The sequence below is a fragment of the Balaenoptera ricei genome, chromosome X, assembly GCF_028023285.1.
Source record: "Balaenoptera ricei isolate mBalRic1 chromosome X, mBalRic1.hap2, whole genome shotgun sequence".
NCBI classification, from domain to species: domain Eukaryota; kingdom Metazoa; phylum Chordata; class Mammalia; order Artiodactyla; family Balaenopteridae; genus Balaenoptera; species Balaenoptera ricei.
In genome coordinates, this window is record NC_082660.1 from 67,259,336 (window position 1) to 67,284,019 (window position 24,684).

General features: G+C 36.6%; 2 protein-coding genes and 1 pseudogene across 2 annotated transcripts in view; all 3 read right to left on the bottom strand.

The window, feature by feature from the left end:
• Window positions 1–2,067: 2,067 nt before the first annotated feature.
• Window positions 2,068–7,298, bottom strand: LOC132357943 (tropomyosin alpha-4 chain-like; annotated as a pseudogene).
• On the bottom strand, window positions 4,851–6,126 carry LOC132357942 (regulator of microtubule dynamics protein 1-like). The gene has a single exon (XM_059911793.1). It carries the CDS (start codon window positions 5,975–5,977, stop codon window positions 5,027–5,029), a length of 951 nt encoding a protein of 316 aa, XP_059767776.1. The 5' UTR covers window positions 5,978–6,126; the 3' UTR covers window positions 4,851–5,026.
• Window positions 7,299–7,396: 98 nt separating the features above from the next.
• ABCB7 (ATP binding cassette subfamily B member 7) overlaps window positions 7,397–24,684 on the bottom strand; it is a 151,010-nt gene continuing 133,722 nt past the window's right edge. The window contains exons 14-16 of the mRNA XM_059911792.1: window positions 23,901–24,004; window positions 15,285–15,392; window positions 7,397–8,793 (exon numbers count right to left, since the gene is read on the bottom strand). Of these exons, the coding sequence (XP_059767775.1) occupies window positions 8,578–8,793; window positions 15,285–15,392; window positions 23,901–24,004 (428 nt within the window). The 3' untranslated portion in view covers window positions 7,397–8,577. The remainder of the gene's footprint in view (window positions 8,794–15,284; window positions 15,393–23,900; window positions 24,005–24,684) is intronic.

A 24,684-nucleotide genomic window follows, 5' to 3' on the forward strand; every position in this document is an offset into this window, starting at 1 on the left:
GAGTGGGGGCTCGGTGGTGGAAGGGATCTCCAGTACTCTTGGTTGTGCCTACTTGGAATGGTTTTTACAACACAGTGTTGGGGAGATGGGAAATGTAGGCAGCTACCTTGCCAGGGTGAAACTGTAGCCCCAGAGTAGGAGTTGGGGAGAGAGGGAGCCCTACCTTCCCCTAACATCTTCAACACACCTGAAGAGAATAGAGCACTAAGGGTTGAGCTTCTGTAACAAAGACCTGGTGAGGTGGAGAGTATGCAGGTAATTCCTCAAATGCCACAGACTCCTGCTGTCCTTACTGAGACTTAAGTCTCTCAAATGAATATTTCTCCATTTGCTTTATGCCATTTGGACAATTTCTAGATACTTTAAATGATTTTTTAAAAATAATTTTTACCAGTTAAGTTGTTGTTTTGTTAGAGAGGGTCTACTGAACCCCTTACTTTACCATTCTGGATGTCTCACCCGTCTCTCTCTCTATATATTTAACATCTTTATTGGAGTATAATTGCTTTATAGTGGTGTGTTAGTTTCTGCTTTATAACAAAGTGAATCAGCTATACATATACATATATCTCCATATCTCCTCCCTCTGGCGTCTCCCTCCTACCCTCCCTATCCCACCCCTCTAGGTGGTCACAAAGCACTGAGCTGACCTCCGTGCTATGCGTCTGCTTCCCACTAGCTATCTATTTTACATTTGGTAGTATATGTAAGTCCATGCCACTCTCTCACTTCATCCCAGCTTGCCCTTCTCCCTCCCTGTGTCCTCAAGTCCATTCTCTACGCCTGCATCCTGCCCCTAGGTTCTTCACAACCATATTTTTTTTTTTTAGATTCCATATATATGTGTTAGCATACGGTATTTGTTTTTCTCTTTCTGACTTACTTCACTCTGTATGACAGACTCTAGGTCCATCCACCTCACTACAAATAACTCAATTTCATTTCTTTTTATGGCTGAGTAATATTCCATTGTATATATGTGCCACATCTTCTTTATCCATTCGTCTGTCGATGGACACTTATGTTGCTTCCATGTCCTGGCTATTGTAAATACAGCTGCAATGAACATTGTGGTACATGACTCTTTTTGAATTCTGGTATTCTCCAGGTATATGCCCAGTAGTGGGATTGCTGGGTTGTGTGGTAGTTCTCTTTTCAGTTTTTTAAGGAACCTCCATACTGTTCTCCATAGTGGCTGTATCAATTTACATTCCCACCAACAGTGCAAGAGGGTTCCCTTTTCTCCACACCCTCTCCAGCATTTATTGTTTGTAGATTTTTTTTGATGCATCAATATATTTTTGAACATAACTTCTGAGTGGAAAAGTCATTCAGCAAAAAGAGAAATGGATTGGGTGTCAGGACCCAGAATTTTCATCCCAACTTGGCTAACAGTAAGCTCAGTGACTTCTGAAGTACAGTTTCCTCATTTGTAGAATTGAGGAAATTGTATTAAAGGACCTCTACATTCCTTCCAACTCTAAAATCCAATGACTTTATGAAACAGAAATGGAACAGGAAGTCACCAGTGAAAAATATTCTACTGTAGCTGTGTGAGAACAGGAAGTATGTAAACAATCCACTGCTTTTTTTTAACCAAAAATGTTCCAACCTATTTCTAATTAGAGCATGTACTTCATTTCCAACTCTACCTAGCTAATCAAAATACTAGTTTAATGTGTGGTTTGCAGTCAAGACATTTTTCCACCCCAAAGGTTTCCTTCCTCATCATCAGAACTGAGAAACTGGGGGCAACAGAAAGTTGCCTTTCACTGATTGGTCATTAAAAGTATGACATCTTAATGCTAAGTGAAAGCACTACAATTTGCTACCATTTTACCCATATTATGAGCACTGCAAACAATTACTTCCTCTCTGAGACAATTTCAAGCTTTCACCTGTTGCATAAGGCTGTAAGGCCATACTCCCAGAGTGTCTATTAAATTATCTGTACTTATTTGGAGTGTGTGAACGGCAAAATACTAATTCTCCCGGTGCATTGCAGAAGAGTTGCTTCAATGGGACACCCATTTCTAGTCACAAAGACATATTGTTTATTTAGTACTGATTATCTGCACAGATTGTTGTAACAATAAATCTGGTAAAGAACCTCCCTCACAGAGTCATTTTGTCTTAACTAATCAGTTTTAACCAGCTTATTTGACTTCATATTGTCATTTACTATACAGTTTACATTCAAAATCTATATACTCAATGCAGGGAGAGAAGGGACCTTTCTATAATTTAAGAAAGCTGCCATTGCAAACATATTTAAATGCTTTCAACTACTAATCCACAACAGAATATCCTATGATAAACCTACAAGGTAAGAGAATTATGAATATACATTGGTAAAAGTTGCTACTCCCTGAGACATCCAGCAATAAGGAAGGATAGGAGCAAGATGGCAGTGTGCACAAAGTGATCCAGAAATAAGGAAACATATAATCTTTAAATATCTTGCCTTTAAAAGCAAAACATATTTTTAAACTAGCCATCTTCACAAACTGAGCTCTGTCAGCATCTAAGGGAAAAGGCAAAATATTTAACTAAAGGTATAGAAAAGGTGCAAATCCCTGCACAGGAGAAGTAAATGCGTATTTTGAGTTTATCCAAATGTTAAGGCCTCTTTCTGATTCTCACAAGTGACCCTCAGATTTGAGCTGTTCAAAAATTTCCAAACGAGCCCATCTGCTCACCAAGATATTTCTATGTTAAAAACCTGCAGGAAGGCATGTGGCCCAGTTTTCATGATCCCAAATTACCTTGGTTTCAATTTAATTTTTGTAAACTGGGATTCCCTTAGGAAGAAAGTAAAATTTTCAATCTTAAAAATAAAGGGATATTAAGAAACAAAACCCTATCCCTTGCTCCATTTTCAGAGCCCATATTCCAAAACTGTAGCTTATCTATCCCAAGACATTAACATTATGTTGCAACACTGATTTAGAAATTTGTACTTTTGTGTATGTAATACTGTAATGTAAAATTAGTACATTATAATAAATGTCCCTTTTCTTGGCATTTCCTCTGAATGAATCATTTTAGGAAGCTTTTGTCTATTATGCCACTGTATAGAACCACCTAAGATGGAGTTAACAGAAAAATATTTGACTTAGTTGTGGCCCCTACAATAACTGAGTTTTTCAGGTAATTTTTTATTAGCTGAAAATAGTGGTTAATGACCACAATGACCCAGTGGTCTAGAGACCACCAGAGACCACCTCCAATCATATGAAAACAGCTTCAAAAATCTTAGTGGGGAAATTTCCCTACCCTAAAAGCATTCCTTTTTTTTTTTTTAGTTTATGTAAAAATTTATTTGACCAAAATGTAGAAAAAATGATACTATTACATATGACACAGTTGCAAGAATCTAAATGAAAAGTGTGGGTTTTATTCAATTGCACAATTTGCTAGTGTATCTCCTGGGTAGTGTGATGCTTAATAAATAGGAGTGAGGGGCAGAGGATCTGGATAAACTAGAAGCAGGGTGATTTTTAGTCAGAATTATAAACTTGAGTTGGCCCCCACACTGCTGGGAAATGTGGAATATTTCAGCTCTAAGATGTTAACTGAGAAAGCAGAAATCTAACAAAGCCAAACTGTGCAGCCCTGTCTACAAAATACTCCATATCCAGTTTAAGCAGGAGTTTCCTGGTCTTTTATTAACTTGGTCTTGAAGAAGGAATTAAAATTCCAGATAAGTAAATCTCCAATTTGCCAGTCCCTGGAGTATAGAGGAGATGAAGTTAGGCCAATTACTTTTTCATCCTTACTTTGCTGTCAGAGAGGGCTATTCTGCCCAATATTTGTTTACAGAAAGTCTTACTCAACTATTGATGGCTAGCAGTCTTTTTGATATGGCTTCTCTGAATAGGACTGAATTCTACAACATTCATTCCTGCTGAGTGGATGGCCTCATATCAGAGCAGATAAGCATGGGTCATTATTGGAATAAGACATCAGCTCCTCAGAGAACAACTTTAGAGTGAAAGAAGCATAGAGAAGAGCATATCAAGGATCTATCCAGAAAACATTTGGGTAACTATGATGACTCTTTTCCAAGCATTCTCATGCTGACTGCTCAGAGGATGTTTGTTCTGCACGGTGGAGTGTGGAAAAGAGCCAGGATGATTAGGTTAACCTCTGTGTGGTTTATGACTTCCCATAGTAACCTCACCCCAACCCCCTTTTTTGCTCTGGATGGAAAATCCCCACCCATTTTAATGTGATGGTCCCTGTCTTCCTATAGTGTGACCAACGGTGGATATTCTTCAACCTTTTAAACTGACCCATGACTAGACATCGGAATCTGTGTTTTAAAAGTGTGGGGTTGTCTATTCTCCCAGGAACCAAATGCCATCAGTCTTGAGAGTATGCTCAATATGAAATACCCTGCCTACCTCAGGAATAAATGCAATTTAAGGATAAAAACAGAGCTGAAAAACCTGATGCTATTTGAAAAACGGAAGGAACAGATTTAACTGGTGCTCAAAGCTTCTCTGATACAAAATATTTGGTCATGTATTCATAATTTGCTTGACATTTCCAGCAAAGCAAAGAGACAATAACAAAAGAAACTTCTTACAAGAGAAGAGAAAGACACAGAGCTCTGGAGTTTTTGTTGGAACAAAACTCTTCTGTTTTGGTTCTATACAGTTTAGTTCGTTTAGTGTCTGATCCAGTGTTTGATGTAAGCCCACGTTCTCTTCTTTGGCCTGGGCAAGTTTTTCTTCCAGCTCATCAATTGTCTTTTCCAGTTTTGCAACTGTTGTCTCTGCAAATTCGGCACAGGTCTCAGCCTCTTTCAGTTTGTCAGACAGAAGTTTAATTTCTTCTTCATGTTCATCCTCCTTTTCAGATGCAGCCTCTGGCAACTTCAGGTTGTTAGTGACATTGAGTTCTTCTTCCAGGTCACCACATTTTATTTTATTTTATTTATTTATTTAAATGGTTAATGTATTTATTATCTTTATAATTTGATGAAAAGGCACTGCTTCTTAGATATTTCATTGAAAAATTCTCAGTTCTTATCACTGAAACCTGTAAGCAACTGAGCAGCTTCTGTCTCTATCTGTTTATCCTCCTCTGTGTGCGCTGGATAGTCCTTGGCTTTTGTTAGCCAGAGAGCAGCAAGCTTTTTGTTGTGTAGCTTCAAATATGTCTTTCCTAGAAGAAGCAAGTTTTTGCTGTAGAAGTTTGGATCCACTTGCTCTGCCCTGTGAAAGTAGCCTAAGGCCTCCTCATAGGTGGAACTAGGAGCTGCAAACAGCATTTTAGCAATTCTTCTTTGATACCAAGGCATTTCAGCAAATGTGTAACACCAAATACCTATAAGGTGAATTGAGGTAGCATCTTTAGGGTTGAGTTCAACTGCTTTCTCAAAAGGCTCCTTGATCATGTAGGCATTTGCAATTTTAGCCTTGATTCCTTCATAATCTCCAACATCGCTAATACAGATTGCATACCACTTATGAGCTGCAAAACTTGATTCATTTTTTCCTAGTGCCCTTTTTGCATACTCTAGGGCTTCATACACCAAGAGCTTTTTCTCCTCTTCTGAGGTTCCACTGAGTCGACCTATAACACGTGATGCCCGTGCCAAACGCCACAGTAACTCTGCATCTTCACTTTCCTTGTACTGGGATAGCAACTGGTAAAGTTTTTCTGTTTCTCCACTTTCATATAGGTAGTCTGCTTGTTCACGGATTTCTTCAACTCTGAAGACTTTGGCTGCGGCATGAACCACAGCAGCCTGGGAAATGACTTGATAAGTGTCAAAATCCAAATAAGACAAGGCAGAGAATAGAAGACTTCTTTTGAAAGCTCCTGGGTTTCCCATCACCTCAGCACCGCGGAGTCGCCAAAGAACGCACTGCTCACAGCTGCCAGCAGCACCTGTCGGGAGCCGAGGTCCCAGGGCAGCGCTACGTCCCAAAGGAAGGGAGCGCCAGAGTCGCAAGGCTAGTGCCATGATCCGCAGCTCACAGGCCTGACCCCTCACCCCTTTGGCTGCTATGAAGCGGGGCGGAGTGAAAGGCGCCCGTCTTTCCACAGAGAGCAGCGTCCACTGGCTTCTGGCCCCGCTCCTCTTCTTCTCCACAGCTTCAGGTCACCATATTTTAGTTCAGACACCTTGGCACGCTCCTCCACCCGCTCCAGCTCACCCTCCAGGATGACCAACTTACGAGCTACCTCCTTGTATCTGTGGTCAGCCTCCTCAGCAATGTCCTTGGTCTCTTTGAGCTTCATCTCCTGAATCTCCATCTTCTCCTCATCTTCGTTGCCCAGTTTTCTATCACCTTCATTCCTCTTTTGCTCTCATTTGCAGCCTTTTCTGCCTCCTCCAGCTTGTGCAGGGCTGTGGCCAGTCGTTCCTGAGCCCTGTCCAACTCCTCCTCAATGAGCTGGATGTGTCAACTGAAAGCTGCCACATCACCTTCAGCTTTCTCACCACTCGCGCTCGCCATCCAGCTCCCACACTGTAGGCCCTGCGCGTGGTCCTCCGCCTCATCCGCCTGCTGCTGCAGGGCCTGGTTCTTGCGTTTCACTGCCTCCAGGGAGTTGAGGCCAGCCATGGCACGGAGGCGCATGCAGTGGGCGGTGGGCAGTGGTGGGCGCTCGTCTTGGCTCCAGCGAGAGCTGCAGCAGTTGCGCCCCAGCCCCCGACCCTTTGCCTACACCAGGTCCTATCCTTTGACTATATGTTTCCCATATCACAAAATCACTTACTTTGAATACCACTATTCACATTCAAAATGAATATTACTAATGATTACTTCAATCTTACCTGTTTGATTATGCAACTAAGCTAAATATTTTCCATCAGCAACATTGGAAATGTATAGAAGGAATTAACAGAAGCAAAATTTCTATCTAATCACATTTCTAGTAATGCAGCTGGGTTATTCAAAGGACTTTTTTTTGCTGTTGTTGTTCCTCAGAAAAGCAATCACGTCTATGGCTTCAGTGTAAGAAATGTCCAAAACCTCCCATTTTGCAGCTGATTATGCATCTCAGTGTTAACTCCAACTCCAAAAGCAAGATCCTGCACCACTTACTGTGCTTTCAAAGACTAACCATAAAATACTGGCTTCAAGCTACTTATCAAATCACCTTTATATAACAAAACTGCAGACCCAATAAGTTTAGATAAGTTTAGGTATCTACCTACTAATGACAATACAAATCAGAAAAAAAATTAATCTCACCCATACCAAATTATCACTTAAAAGACAATAAAACCATAGACAAATAAATGCTTTAAGACTTTTTCTGAGAAATAAAGCCTCATTATATAGTTATGTGGCTGTTCATGATACACAAGTTTTTCAAGCTGAATGATTACTACCAAACAAATTAAAGCAAATTCAAGTTGGAAAGAGAGAAGAGCTTTCTAAGTGAATATATACCAACATTTTATTAATTATTTCTTGATTATCTTGTTTGGGCTCCTCCTTGTTATTTCAAGCTTAAAGGAACTCATTAAACTACTGAAAAAGGAAGGGAAGACCTGGTAATAAAGTAATTCTGAAGTGTCAACACAGATTAGAGTCCTGATCATCTAAATATATGTGTAATCCTCTCCTATTTGCCTAAAGGTCATTAATAATTTTTAAGTAGATGTTGCTTTATACACATGTACACACATGCATGCGTGCACACATCCCATTTGGTTGTTTCTTTGTATAACTTCAGATAGCAAAAGCAGTGCATTTAAGATGGAAATAGAAAAGGCAATTAACTTCCTAAGCTTTTTAGATCACTCCCAGTATGGTAACTCTCAAATTACATCAGGGTTTATGAGTCTTTAAAAAGAAATGTATACATTTTGGTCCAAAACAAAAGCAACACCTCATTTGGTGGAAAAATAAAATTCCCACCGCTAGATGACAGTTACAATGCTGGTTAATGATGAAGAACATTCTACATACCAACATGAGAATCAAGGTTTTTCCTCTTAAAGGTATATAGTGGCAAATAATTTTTAAAATGTAAGTATAGTTATCTATCATTGAAGTATTTCAATGGGGGAAGGGGAGGAGAAAAAATGAACCTATACTCTCTTATTTTTTAAAAAATTTTTAAGAAACAGACACTTTCCATCTAAATTGTCAGCATAAAAGAGGTTTGAAAAACTACAAAAAATTTGGAAACCAATCTGATTCATCTGGTTATGGATAGCAAATGGCTATCAGGCCTCAAAAATGGAAATGGGGTAAAGTCAAATAGTAAGAAGAATTATGCTTTGACCACAAATAAGGCAGTAACAAGAAAATAATTTGGGGATAATATAAATATCACATTAAATAGATTGTGAAAGATGTAAAACTCAATTCCCTTTCCAAATAAATCTTATCTAAAAGAAGGATTATAGAAAATGGGAATGTATGATTTTTTTTAATAAAACAATTCTGCTTCAGTGCAAATGTGTAGTCAAGGAAAAAAAAGAAAGAAAGGAAGAAGGGAGGAAGGAAGAGAGGAGAGAAAGGAAGGAAGGAAGGGAGGGAGGGAGAAAAAAGGAAAGAAAAGAAAAGAAGAGAAGAGAAAAGAAATGAAAAGGTTTCATGTGACTTAGCAGGAACAGTTTCCACAGCCTTTCACACTGTTGACAATTTCTTCTTGTAGTTTCATCCTTTCCTCCTCTTTGGACACATTTTCTTTCTTTGCATCCCATCTGGGGTTATCATGGTTCTGCACATGGCTGCTCTGTGTATGCCACATTTCTGAATAGATACTGCCAGGGTTAGCAAGCAAACCATAGTGGGTACCACGTTCAGCTACCTTACCCTAATAAGCAAAAACAAGAGAAACGTAGAGAAAGTCATATAACTAGCATAATAATTGAAAATACATAATACTTACTAAGCAAGAATTTTGAAAGATTTGCATTCATTAAAATACCTTTCCCAATTCTTCATTATAGTACAAATGGGAAAAACTGACACAGGAATGCCTTCTTTACTGTTGAGCTATCAGTCCAGTGAACAAACAAAAAGCTATGAAATTCCATATACCATATACCATTTCACTTAAAGGAAATAAAATTTGAATGTTTCATTTTTCATTTTGAAGAGCAGAAAGGAAAGTGAAGATTTTCTAAAGGTGGTATTTTCTGTAATCAGTAAATCAAATTTAAATCAAATTTACATCAAAAGCAGTTATTTATACAGAGATTTAAAGGATTTTTAAAAAATATCCCAAAATCCTATGTGTACTTTGAAACAAAAAATATTTCTCCATGAAAAGTTTATTTCTTCCAGTAACTATTTTTCTTAACACTGGCTATTAAACTTAACATTGCATAGAACTGGTATTGATTCCTAACTCTTATCTACAATTAATTTGTCTCTGGACAGCTACTGCTAAACATGTTGGGAGACAAAAGTAATTTTGTCACTTTTACTGGTACTCCTGGTGAGAGGACCTTTACAAATATACCCTTAAGCAAAATAACTGAAATTTGTTGTGTGCCCACTTCTGAGTGGTTAATTTAAGGTTTCTCCTTGATTGCTGGCTGGACAGTCTAGGAACTATTTTGCTCAGCTATTTGAACTCTGGATCCTGAATGTAGTCCTCAACTTTGGTATCTGTGGACCACTTCACTGGCACAGAAGTCCCCATGGTTACGTATTTTATATTTTTTTATTTACCGCTGTAAAAAACAAACAAAATAAAAATCTCACTGCACAGACATAAAAAACACATTTATGGTTACCAAAGGGGATGGGAAGGAGGGAAGAACAAATTAGGAGTTTGGGATTAACAGATACAAACTACTATATATAAAATAGATAAACAAAAAGGATTTACTATATAGCACAGGGAACTGTATTCAATCTTCTGTAATAACCTATAATGGAATATAATCTGAAAAACAAAAACTGAGTCACTGACACAATATTGTACATTAACTACACTTCGATTAAAAAAATCCTCAATGGAAACTGCATCAAAAAGTATTAGAAAGAATGTAATTATTTTTGTAGAAAACCAATGAAATAAATCACAAAAAATTTATCCTGCTATAAAAATGTATATTATATTTTAAATTATTTTTATTTGTATTAAAGCATAAATGTACACAGCTTAAAAAGTCAACTAATAATTACAAAGTTTATAACCGAAAGTACAGTCTTTTGTCTCCTCCTTCTCCACCCTTGAATATCTCCTTATCTCCAAATCTGTAGCTATTTCTTCTGGCATTTACACACACATATACATATTAATGAGATTCAGCACTTTTAACTATTCCACATTCCCAATGCCTCACTCTTCATTCTCCTAATAACATTGGTTATATCATAAATGTTATTTAAGTTAATACACAATGTGTACTTTATTATGACTATGTAAGTATTATCTGTTGAGCCAAGTGAAGTACTAGGATTTTATATATATTTTCTCATAATTTTTTATTCTTCCTGGACATAGTAACTGCCTTATTTTTTCATTTGCTTAGTTTTCTATGTCACTATTGGTAATTCTCTCTAAACTTTAAGCCTGTCTGAACAGTATTTTTCTCATAATCAACTATATTAGGTAATCTATTATTCAGTCCCCACCCTGCCCGGAGATATTTCTCTCACAGCTTTTAAGTTCTTTTCCTTATGCTCAATTCTGAAATTTTATGATAATTTGACTTTTATTTTTCTTTCCTCCATTTATTGTGGTGGGTTCTTGGTAGGCCCTTTCAATCTGGAAACTCATGCTCTGAAGTTCTGGACATTTTGGGGGTATTATTCTTTAGTTATTTCCTTCCCTTTTTCCTATCCCCTCTTTCTAGAACAACCATTAGTCAAATGTTGGACCTCTTAGACTAGTTCTCTTGTTTTCTTATCTTTCCTCTATTTTCTCTTTTTTTGCTCTACTCTTTAGAGATTTTCTTGACTTTATTTCAGCAATGACTTTTTTCATTTTCAAAATCTCTCGTTCTCTAGTTGTTCATTTATTTATTTACTATCTCCATTTTAAATTTGAAATGTTGCAAGAATGGTAAAAATGAATGCCTATATATGCTTCTCCTAGGTTAGCAACTGTTCATTTTTCCATATTTGCTTTCTCTCACTTCATCCTATCTCTAAATTTACACTACTTTTTGCTAAATCATTTAAGAATGAGTTGTGGACATCATTACATTTCTCCCCTAAATATTTCATTAGCATGTATCTCCTGAAAACAAGGACATTCTCCTACATGACTAGAATACAACAATATCACACCCAAGAAATTTATCTAATATATATCTCATATTTAGATTTTACCAATTATCCCAATAATATCCTTTATTTTTTCCATCCAGGATCCAATCAGGATCAACACATTGAATTTATAAGTTTCCTACTCTGTGTGAGTGTGACAATGACATTTCTAAAATGTCCAGGCTTGTTTTTTAAAGAATGCCCTTCACATTGTATTTGTCTAGTTGTTCCTGATTCTTAGATCCAGGCTAAACATTTTTGTTGCAATACAATATAGGTGATATGTCCTCAGTGTATCATATTAGGAGGTACATGATGTCATTTTGCTCCACAATTAATGATTTCAGTTTGATCACTTGGTTAAGGTAGTGTCTACCAGATTTCTCTATTTTAAAGGTACTTTTTCTCTTTGTAATCAATAATTAATCTATGGGTTATGCTTTCAAACTGTGAATATTCTATTCCCCAATAGTTTTTCACCATATGGTTTTAGCAAACAATGATGATCCTTATGTGAATCATTTATTACAATGGTGGTTGCAAAATATGATTCTGTAAACTTATCATTCCTTGTATGTGTTAGCATTTTTTTTTCCGAGTTATAATTAACATACAACATTACATTAGTTTCAGGTGTACAACAGTGATTCAGTATTTTTATACATTATGAAATGATTACCTCAGTTAAGTCCAGTTACCATATGTCACCATACAAAGCTATGAAAATATTATTCACTATATTCCCTATGTGTACATTACATCCCCATGACTTAGTTTGTACTTCTTAGTACCCATCACCTATTTCATCCATCCCCCCTGCTGCCTCTGGCAACCACCAGTGTGTTCTCTGTATTTATGAGTCTGTTTCTGTTTTGTTTATTCATTTGCTCTGTTTTGTAGATTTCACATATAAGTAAAATCATACGGTATTTGTTTTTCTCTGACTTATTTCACTTAGCATAATACCCTCCAGGTCCATTAACACTGCTGTAAATGGCAAGATTTCATTTTTAAAAAAGAGCTTTCTCTAAGTACAATTATGGAATTATAGATTAGTTTTTTATTCAATGTGTTGTAATTCATTAGTATCATTATTATTATTTTTTTTTGACATTCAAATCATCCCACACTTGACCAGTGGGAACCCATTCAAAATGGTTCCTGTGTCCTTGTGAAATGCCTTCATTAATTTCCCTGCTCCAAATATGGAATCAGGCATTTCTCCAAGGAGTCCTGGTTCCTTTTAGTGAGGAACAGTATTTAGTGTCCAAGATGTAGGTGCTGGTTACACTCATTACTACTGGAATTTCATTGCTTCTAGGCCTTTTCACTGAACAGAGTTAGGAACATTTTTTTTTTTCATCATGAACTGATATTGACAATTCTGTTCCAATATAACATCACAAGGCTCCTCTTCTTTTTCCATTCCATATCTGTATCTTTCTTCTCCCAAGTAAGACCTCTATTTCCCAACATCAATGTATTTACTCACATGCTCAGTCTTACAGTATACACAAAATAGTTTCAAAACAGCTACTCTCATGCTACTACCAAAAACAAACTTACTAAGTTCAAGTCTGAGTTATTTTTATCCTTATAATATATTCCACTAAGGCTAAATAATCAGAGGAATGTGCTCAAAAGTTATTTGGGTTAATTCTGCATGCTATTTTTCTTCTACATAGTTATGTTATTAATTCGTTATGTACCTAGTTTTACTTCTTTCTGTTTGTATTCAATTCCTGTTTCTGCCCCATCCTTGTTGATTTTTAAACATATAAAAAACATTAGCATGGCTCAAAAGTAAAAATAATACAAAAAAGTATAATCAGCGAAGTCTTACTCCCTCCCCTTTGTCTTCTACCCCTTTTTGTCTCCATCCTGCAGGTAAACAATGTCTTTAGTTTCTAGTTTATCCTCCCAGGGTTTCTTTTTGCAGAAACAAGTAAATATACATATGTTTCCCCCACATCCTCCTTGCAAAAGGTGGCATACTATATACTCTTTTGCATCTTTCTTACTTTCACTTAATACTGTATCCTGGAACTCATGCAATATTAAGTCTTCTTTACCTTTTTCTTAACAGCATTTGTCCTTATTTTAAAATGTTATATTTTCCATGACCTCTGATGATATTAATTATATTTTTAAGTTTTCTTATGCTCTCTGCATTGTCTACATTTTCTACTGAATTTTTTTCTGCTTGCTTTAGAGGCCTTCCTTTACTATCCACTGACACTTAAAAATACAGTATTAAAAAAAACTGACTGGAAGCTCTATGTGCATGGGAGTGGGCTCCTCAGCTGTTGGGTTTCATTGTAGGATGATCACATGGGTATCTGGTCATTTTGTGGCGGTCCCCAAATATGAACATGTTTTTTATGGGGCTACTTTTGTTTCTCTAGAGAAGAATCCTCTAATTATCTGCTGGTGAGGGAAGGAGTGGTGACAGTAGAAATAAATAATTGGTTGGCAAGGTTCTTGGAGCCAGTGGCACAGGAGGGTCTGTGGTCTTATTCTTCGGTATGTTTTGATTTCCAGTTAATCTCGCCCATCTTTGTTAATGTACTTGGTAATTTTCTTGTGTCCAGAGCCTCTCTGACTCAATTTCCTGACAAGTAAACCTCCAGTCTCTTGCCAAGGCTGGGAACGGGTAATCACCAGGCTGCAAGAGGGTGAGGAAGGGCCTTGGGAACTCTGTTATGCAGACTTAATACTACCAGAGACTGTTGACGGAACACATGAGGTCACATTAGTTTCACTAGAAAATGAAAATCTCTGATCTTCATAATCAAGCAATTATAGAACCATCAAATTCAACATAAAGAGATTTTAGATACAAATGGTATGATCAATAGTTAGTTCCAATTATAATCCAAACCCCAAGTGGCAACGTTATGATATAACTGTATAGATACTGTGAACCTCCTGGCATGAGGTAGGTAAGCACATGCTTGTTAAAGTACTTTTAACATTTTATATTTACAAGAAAAGGCTCTATGTACATGACTGCATACAATTGGAAAGTTTAGTAAAAAGCAAAAAAGAGCAGATTTTATTTCAGATACCTGAACATCAATGAGATAATAAAGTATATTTACAAAATTTCCCATTTAAGACACTCTGGAACAAGCATACTGAAGAAAATCAGTTTATATTTTAGTGAATGTTAGCATTTTTGAACAAACGAACAAAAAGACCTAGGGTAGCAAGTGCACAGGTAACACATAAAAGAAATAATATATATATATCACAGAACTGAATATCCCATAAGAAATTTTAGTGGCATGAAAAATTCTCTCTCAATATAGACAGTACAAGAGAATGCTTCTTCTCTCTTAACTCCCAGTACTCAGGCTTTCAAAATGATAAAAAATTGAAGATTTATGTATTAGAAGGGAGAAATAAGCATAGAGAACACTGTTAGAAATAATCAAGTACAAAGGGGGTGGGAATAAGATATCCCTACAGAGAGGAGAAAAGAAAAACTATTACAATTTTCAAATCTACCAATCGCAATAGTGTCACTCTGATTTGTTCAGAACATTTAGACAGTATACTCTTATAGTAATTCCCTCAGAGAAATAAAGCAGGCTGTCCTTTTTCTTACTTTCCTCATGAGGAAAAAGATAAAAATGGCCATGCATGAAAACGACTTTATTTTATGGTAATTTTCTTTTAGACATCAAGGGTATGTGCAGGTATTAGAAAAATGAAAATATAAAATACAGTGAAGACAATGAGCAAAGATTCTGTACAGAGCAAAAATGAATAAAGAAAAATTACTTTAAATACATACCCTTTAAAACTGCTTCTACCATATTAGGATTTAATGCTTTCCTCATCTAACTTTGCTTTTAAAACTTTAATAGAGTGAGTTAATACAGTTTATTCATTTTTGGAAGTGGCATGCATTATTTCCTATCAAAAGGAGGTAAAAACGGAATCCTATCAGGATTCAATCTTACTCAAAGAACACAAAATTCTATAACTTTCTTTAGAAACAATATTTAAGTTGCTTGTGTTTGTAACAATTTCTAATGTTCTTCAAACACTAAACTTTAAAGTTCAACCTCTTACCTGGTCCAAAACAATGATCTCATCTGCATCAACAACTGTTGACAATCTGTGTGCAATGAAAATAGAAGTTCTGTGTTTGACTGCATCCCTCATGGCACCAAGAATAGTCTGCAAGTTTGACAACAAGAACAGTAGGAGGGGAAAAAGAAGATCTATATATTAGGTAAATGTATATTAAAATACTCATGTATTTCTGAAAAGAATATATAAAATGCTAGTTAATTTGGTATTATATAAACTTTATACCACTACCAAATATTTTACCTAATCTAATAATTACTAAGAGAATAAAATCAATCAAAGAGGGAAGGTGAATATGACCATATTATTATGGAAAAAATTAGCTTTAAGATAGGCAATATTTCTTTAAATTATAAAGTCTGGGAGAAGGTAGATATTTTCTATACATAAAAACAAACAATAACAATGATGAATCCACTGATATCAGGAGCATAGACAGATATGTTTATCTGGACAATGAGAGCAAAAACAAAATGAGGAGGGACTCAAGTGATAGGATGTGGAGAAGTACAAAAAAAATCAAGAAAGATAGGAAACTCAAAGGGTACAGGAGCACTTGCTTTTCCTCAGTTCAAACACAGAGGATGGAAAGGGTGACAAGGACAACGATGCATGTTTAACTTGAGAAAACTTCTTTTTCAAAAGCAGTCTGACTTCTTAAGGCATTCTGGAAAATACATTTTTGTTTACTGCCTGTAAAATGTAAGGCAGCTGTATATATATTCACCTATACTTGGAAACCTGGGTCTAAGTACAGCTAGCTAGATGGAAATAGCAGTGTGGGGGATGGGGATATTCTCAATGGCTTCCTACAGGTATCTCTAATCACTGTATTTATTAAAGAAATAAAATTATCATGAATAGATGGTTACCCAGGAAAAGAAGACCTTATATTTTACTATGGCAGACTGAAAATCAAGCACAGGGTCAATTCTAAGAAAAATTGTGATGTCTGGGGAGGACTCCTCTTTCCTACCCTCCAGAACTTACACTCTGACATCCTACTGATGCTCTGGACCTTTTTAAAAGGTTGATTAAAATTTACCAAATCTTCCGGTAACTCATTCCCTCAAGGGGGAGTGTTCTCTGCTAGCAATTAATGGGTTATGCTCTGTGAGCTAATAAAGATATGTGACTCAAATAATGACTGTTGTTAGGACTCTGAAATTGTGATAAATGTGGATGACACATTTTTAGGTACAAAGTTCTTGTAAGCAGATTCCTACTATGCATATGAATGGAGTCTGGTGTAGCTTAAGGTTCCTTTTAAATATATCAATAACAAATCCTCAGATTAGCTCATGATGGTGGAGTAGAAGGACATGAGCTCACCCCTTCTTATGTAAACATCAAAATCACAATCAATGGGTAAACAACCATTGACAAAAAAACACTGAAACCTACCAAAAAAGATACCCTACATCCAAAGGCAAAGAAGAAATAACAACAAGACAGTAGGAGGGGCACAATCACAACAAAATCAAATTCCATACCCGCCGGGTGCTTGACCCACAAACTGGAAAACAGTTACACCACAGAAGTTCTCCTACAGGAGTGAAAGTCCTGAGCCCCACGTCAGGCTTCCCAGCCTGGAAGTCCAGCAACAGGAGGAGGAGCCGCAGAGAATCTGGCTTTGAAGGCCAGCAGGGTTTGATCACAGGAATTCCACAGGGCTGGGAAAAGCAGAAACTCCACTCTTGGAGGGCTGACACAAGATCATGTGCGCACCAGAACCCAGGGGAAAAAAGCAGTGACCTCATAAGAGACTGGGCCCGAACTACCTGTTAGTAATAGAGGGTCTCCTGCAGAGGTGTGGGGTGGCAGTGGCTCACTGTGGGGATAAGGACACTGGCAGCAGATCTGTGGAGTACTCATTGGTGTGAGCCCTCCCGGAGGCTGCCATTAGCCCCACCCTACAGCCTGTAGGCACCAGTGCTGGAACACCTCAGGCCATGCAACCAACAGGGTGGGAACACAGCTCCACCCATCAGCAGACAAGCTGCTAAACATCTTCCTGAGCACAGCCCTGCCTACCAGAGGGACAAGACCCAGCTCCACCCAGTAGGCAGGGACCAGCCCCTCCCATCAGGAAGCGTGCACAAGCTCCTTAGACAGCCTCATCCACTAGAGGGCAGACAGCAGAAGCAAGAACTACAATCCAGCAGCCTACGGAATGGAAACTGCAATCACAGAAAATTAGACAAAATGAGATGGCAGAGGAATATGTCCCAGATGAAGGAAAAAGATAAAATCCCAGAAGAACAACTAAATGAAGTAGAGATAGGCAATCTACCGGAAAAAGAATTAGGAATAATGATAGTGAAGATGATTCAAGACCTTGGAACAAGAATGGAGGCAAGGATTGAGAAGATGCAAGAAATGTATAACAAAGACCTAGAAGAACTAAAGAACAAACAGAGATGAACAATACAATAACTGAAAATGAAAAATACACTAGAAGGAATCAATAGCATAATAATTGAGGCAGAAGAATGGATAACTGACCTGGAAGACAGAATGTTGGAAATCACTGCCATGGAAAAGAATAAAGAAAAAAGAATGACAAGAAATGAAGACAGTCTTAGAGACCTCTGGGACAACATTAAAAGCACCAACATTCATATTATAAGGGTCCCAGAAGGAGAAGAGAGAAAGGACCTGAGAAAGTATTTGAAAAGATAATAGCTGAAAACTTCCCTAACATGGGAAAGGAAACAGTCACTCAAGCCCAGGAAGTGCAGAGACCCCCAGGTAGGATAAACCCAAGGAGGAACACACCAAGACAAAACAGTATTCAACTTGACAAAATTAAAGATAAAAGAAAAAATATTAAAGCAACAAGGGAAAAGCAACAAAAACATACATGGGAACTCCCATAAGGTGATCAGCTGATTTCTCAACAGAAACTCTGTAGGCCAGAAGGGAGTGGCACAATATATTTAAAGCAATGAAAGAGAAAAATCTACAAACAAGAATACTCTACCCAGCAAGGCTCACATTCAGATTTGACGGAGAATTTAAAGCTTTACAGACAAGTAAAGGCTAAGAGAATTCAGCACCACCAGACCAGCCTTATAACAAATGCTAAAGATTCTTCTCTAAGCGGAAAAGAAAAGGCCACAACTAGAAACAGGAAAATTATGAATGGAAAAGCTCACCAGTAAAGGCAAACATACAGTAAAGGAAGGAAATCATCTGTACACAAATATGATATCAAAACCAGCAATTAATGAGGAGAGAACAAATGCAGGGTATTGAAAATGCATTTGAAATTAAAAGACCAGCAACTTAAAACAACCTTGCTTACATACAGACTACCATATCAAAACCTAATGGTAACCGCAAACCACAAATCTAAAATAGATACACACACAAAAAAGAAAAAAGGAATCCAAACACAACACTAAAGTTAGTCATCAATTAACAAGAGAACAAAAGAGGAAGGGAAGAAAAAAAACCTAAAGAAACAAATCCAAAACAATTAACAAAAGGGTAATAAGAACATACATATCAATAATTACCTTAAACGTAAATGGATTAAGTGCTCCAACCAAAAGACAGACTGGCTGAATGGATACAAAAACAAGACCCCTATATATGCTGTCTATAAGAGACCCACTTCAGATCTAGGGACACATACAGACTGAAAGTGAGGGGATGGAAAAAGGTATTCCATACAAATGGAAATCAAAAGAAAGTTGTAGTAGCAATACTCATATCAGACAAAGTAGACTTTAAAATGAAGACTGTTACAAGAGACAGGGAAGGACACTACATAATGATCAAGGGATTAATCCAAGAAGAAGATATAACAATTGTAAATATATATGCACCCAACATAGGAGCACCTCAATATATAAGGCAAATACTAACAGCCATGAAGGGAGAAATCGACAGTAACACAATAATGGGAATGGGGGACTTTAACATACCATTTTCGTCAGTGCACAGATCATCCAGACAGAAAATCAACAAGGAGACACAGGCCTTAAATGACACATTAGACCAGATGGACTTTATTGATACTTATAGAGAATTCCATCCAAAAGCAGCAGAATACACGTTTTTCTCATGTGCACATGGAACATTTTCCAGGATTGATCACATGCTGGGCCACAAAGTGAGCCTCAGTAAATTTAAGAAAACTGAAATCGTATCAAGCATCTTTTCTGACTACACACTATGAGATTAGAAATCAACTACAAGAAAAAAAAGTAAAAAATACAAACATGTGGAGGCTAAACAATATGTTACTAAACAACCAATGGATCACTGAAGAAATCAAAGAGGAAATCAAAAAATACCTAGAAACAAATGAAAACAAAAGCCCAAAGATCCCAAACCTATGAGACACAGTAAAAGCAGTTCGAAGAAGGAAGTTTATAACAATACAATCTTACCTCAGGAAACAAGAAAAATCACAAATAAACAACCTAAACTTACACCTAAAGCGACTAGAGAAAGGAGAACAAACAAAACCCAAAGTTAGCAAAGAAAGAAATCATAAAGAGCAAAAATAAATGAAATAGAAATGAAGGAAACAACAGAAAAGATCAATGAAACTAAAAGCTGGTTCTTTGAAAAGATAAACAAAATTGACAAACCTTTAGCCAGACTCATCCTGAAAAAAAGGGAGAGGGCTGAAATCAATAAAATTAGAAATGAAAAAGGAGAAGTTACAATGGACACCACAGAAATCCAAAGGACCATAAGAGACTACTACAATCAACTATATGCCAATAAAATGTACAACCTGGAAGAAATGGACAATTCTTAGAAAGGTACAATCTCCCAAGACTGAACCAGGAAGAAATAGAAACTATAAACAGACCAATCACCAGTACTGAAATTGAAAATGTGATTAAAAAACTCACCAACAAACAAAAGTCCAGGACCTGATGTCTTCACAGGCAAATGCTATCAAACATTTAGAAAAGAGTTAAAAACTATTCTTCTGAAACTATTCCAAAAAACAGCAGAGGAAGGAACACTCCCAAATGCATTCTATGAGGCCACCATCACCGTTATACCAAAACCAGACAGACATACCATGAAAAAAGAAAATTACAGGCCAATATCGCTAATGAACAGAGACACAAAAATCCTCAACAAAATACTATCAAACCGAATCCAACAATACATTAAAAGTATCATACACCATGACCAAGTGGGATTTATCCCAGGGATGCAATGATTTTTCAATATCTGCAAATCAATCAGTGTGATACACCACATCAACAAACTGAAGAATAAAAACCATATGATCTCAATAGACGCAGAAAAAGTTTTTGACAAAACTTAACACCCATTTATGGTAAAAACTCTCCAGAAAGTGGGCACAGAGGGAACCTACCTCAACATAATAAAGGCCATATATGACAAAACTACAGCTAACATCATACTCAATGGCGAAAACTGAAAGCATTTCCTTTAAGATCTGGAACAAGATAAGGATGTCCACTCTCGCCACTTTTATTCAACATAGTTTCGGAAGTCCTAGCTACAGCAATCAGAGAAGAAAAAGAAATAAAAGGAATCCAAATTGGAAAAGAAGAAGTAAAACTGTCACTGTTTGCAGATGACATGATACTATACATAGAAAATCCTAAAGATGCTACCAGAAAACTACTAGAGCTCATCAATGAATTTGGTAAAGTTGCAGGATACAAAATTAATACACAGAAATCTGTTCCATTTCTGTACACCAACAATGAAAGATCAGAAAGAGAAATTAAAGAAACAGTCCCATTTACCATCACATCAACAAGAATAAAATACTTAGGGATATACCTACCTAAGGAGGCAAAAGACCTGTACTCTGAAAACTATAAGATGCTAGTGAAAGAAAACAAAGATGACACAGATGGAAAGATCTACCGTGTTGGGACTTCTCTGGTGGTCCAGTGGGTAACACTCCATGCTCCCAATGCAGGGGGCCTAGGTTCGATCCGTGGTCGGGAACTAGATCCTGCATGCCATAACTAAGTGTCTGCATGCTGCACCTAAGAAGTCTGCATGCCACAACTAAAGATCCCACATGCTGTAATGAAGGTCCCACTTGCTGCAACTAAGTCCTGGTGCAGCCTAAATAAATAAATAAATAAATAAATAAATATTTTTTTAAAAAAAGATCTACCATGTTCTTGGATTGGAAGAATCAATATTGTCAAAATGACTATACTACCCAGGGTAATCTAGAGCTTTGATGCAATGCCTATCTAATTATCAATGGCATTTTCACAGAACTAGAACAATAAAATCTTAAAATTTGTACAGTGCCACAAAAGACCCTAAATAGCTACAGCAAACTTAAGAAAGAAAAATGGAGCTGGAGGAATCAAGGCTCCCTGACTTCAGACTATACTACAAAGCTACACTCATCAAAACAGTATGGTACTGGCACAAAAACAGAAATATATATCAAAAGGATAGAAAGCCCAGAAATAAACCCATGCACCTATGGCCAATTAATCTACCACAAAGGAGGCAAGACTATAAAATGGAGGAAAGACAGTCTCTTCAATAAATGGTGCTAGGAAAACTGGACAGCTGCATGTAAAAAAAATGAAATTAGAACATTCTTTAATACCATACACAAAAATAAACTCAAAATGGATTAAAGACCTAAATGTAAGATCGGATACTATAAAACTCTTAGAGGAAAACATAGGCAGAACACCCTTTGACATAAATCACAGCAATATCTTTTTCAATCTGTCTCACAGGGTAATGGAAATAAAAACAAAAATAAACAAGTGGGACCTAATAAAACTCAAAAGCTTTTGCACAGCAAAGGAAACCATAAACAAACTGAAAAGACAACCCACAGACTGGGAGAAAATATTTGCAAACAAGGTATTAGTCTCCAAAATTTACAAACAGCTCATGCAGCTCAATATCGAAAAAACAAACAACCTAATCAAAAAATGGGCAGAGGACCTAAAGAGACATTTCTCCAAAGACATACAGATGGCCAGGAGGCCCATGAAAAGATGCTCAACATCGCTAATTATTAGAGAAGTGCAAATCAAAACTACAATGAGATATCACCTCATACCAGTCAGAATGGCCATCATCAAAAAATCTGCAAACAATAAATGCTAGATAGGGTGTGGAGAAAAGGGAACCCTCTTGCACTGTTGGTGGGAATGTAAAATAGTATGGCCACTATGGAGAACAGTATGGAGGTTCCTTAAAAAACTAAAAATAAAGCTACCCTATGATTCAGCAATCCCACTCTTGGGCATATATCTGGAGAAAACCATCATTTGAAAGGATACATGCACCCCACTGTTCACTGCTGCACTGTTTACAATAGCCAAGACATGAAAGCAACCTAAGTGTCCATCAACAGATGAATGGATAAAGAAGATGTGGTATATATATCCAATGCAATATTACTCTGCCATTAAAAAGATTGAAATAATGCCATTTGCAGCAGCATGGATGGACCTGGAGATTATACTTCATACTAAGTGAAGTTAAGTCAGACAGGGAAAGACAAATATCATATGATATTGCTTATATGTGGAATCTAAAAAAAATGATACAAATGAACTTATTTACAAGACAGAAATAGACTCACAGACTTAGAGAATGAACTTATGGTTATCATGGGGGCAGGGTGGGGGGAGGGATAGATGGGAGTTTGGGATTGACATGTACACAGTGCTATATTTAAAATAAAATGCCTTTTCATGAAAAATAAATAAAATAAAAATTTTCTAAATAAATATAACAAATCCTCATGCTAAACAACTGACTTAGAAATTAAGCTGTTTTAAACATATGGCAGATCAAATAATGTGCCCTGAAACTTAACTCCATATGCAAATATATGTCATATATGCTCTAAAGCTGAAATTAGGCCTATCCTTCAACAAGAGGGTTTTACTATATATTCAAGTAAAACGTAGGTGAATGGAGGCAACTGACAAATTACATCAGCCTATCTTCAGTTTTAGATTAAGGGGATTCATGCATGAAATTATGATTGCTGTTAAGACTTTGGTATTTAATACAAAGATGTTATGATGTCTAATGTAGTTGCTGGGTAGTACCATGACGTCAGTGTCATAACATCTTGGTGCTTCACAATACTTGTTATGAAATGAATATAAACTGATACCAGAACCACAGGCTGTGTGTGCCTAATTTGAACCTTAGTGAGTTGCTCCATGATAAGTGAAAGGCTTTCTGGTGTGTACCGTGTCACAATCATTTATAAGACCTATTTTAATGAATGTTAAGTGGCAAAAAGCAGAAAGACTAAAACCTTCCTTTGTCAGCCCGTTAGTTGATTCCCACAGCTTTGCAAGATGAAAAGGTAATACAACAAGAGCATAACGTGTCACACACAGTTTCAAAAAGAGATATATTTGCAAATGGACTTAACAGTGTGATAATATAATGCGACCTGCATTCTTACTATCAACACTTCCTACATTGGGGAAAAGGGCTAGGTATTTGGCTCTACAGAACCTTCTATTGAAGTTCATTCAAAATATGAAAGAATGTAGCTATTTTACTGAAACTTCCAAGGAAAAAAGTTAAGCAATTTGAATTAAAGAGTTTTATGTTTTCACCATCATTTACCTCTTCAGTAATTGAATCTAATGATGAAGTAGCTTCATCATAGAGAATGACCGGGGGGTCCTTCAAAATGGCTCTTGCAATTGCTACTCTTTGCTTTTCTCCTCCTAGTAAAGAAAATTTTTAGTTTAAGAGAGCATAACATACATATTTTATATTTCTAGTATTTCCATTAATTACAACCACCAAATAATACCTTCAACATTTATCTTTACTGATTACTGATCATTTTACTCAGTTATAAGAGTTTATGTTCATATATAATATCCTTTGACAAACTATATTCCCTGGAACATAAATGTGATTCTGAATTCTGACTTCATGGCAGGCGAAAAGAACAAGGAGGGGAGGTGACAACTTTGATTCCAGAATTACCTCCCTCACCAGAAATACGCTCATGACATATGTTACTTTATATGTACTTTATATTACTTCCCAATGAACAGCAACCTCAGATAGAAAAATTTCAATATTAGAGAATCAACAAAGCCAAAACCAAATTCAATATCTGAAGCCTGAAAACTTGAAGACATGAAACTATAAATATCTAAATTTATTTCTTAACATAAAAAAGTACCATTCAGCCAGTATTCTTAAAGACTTTTTTTTTTGACAGAAAGCTATTATTTTCACAGCACTCTTCAAAGTTAAGGCTACAGACTAGGACCTCTTATTTCACCTTAGTTATTTGCTATAGGACTCTAGCATAGCAGAATTTTAAAACAGAAAGGAAACAGAAGCCCAGAAAGGTTAAGTAATTTGCTCAAGGTCACAGGCAAGTTCTAGC

What these genes read in the sequence shown, in the direction of transcription:
- LOC132357942 (XM_059911793.1), bottom strand. Translation starts at nt 5,977, where the DNA reads ATGGCACTAGCCTTGCGACTCTGGCGCTCCCTTCCTTTGGGACGTAGC.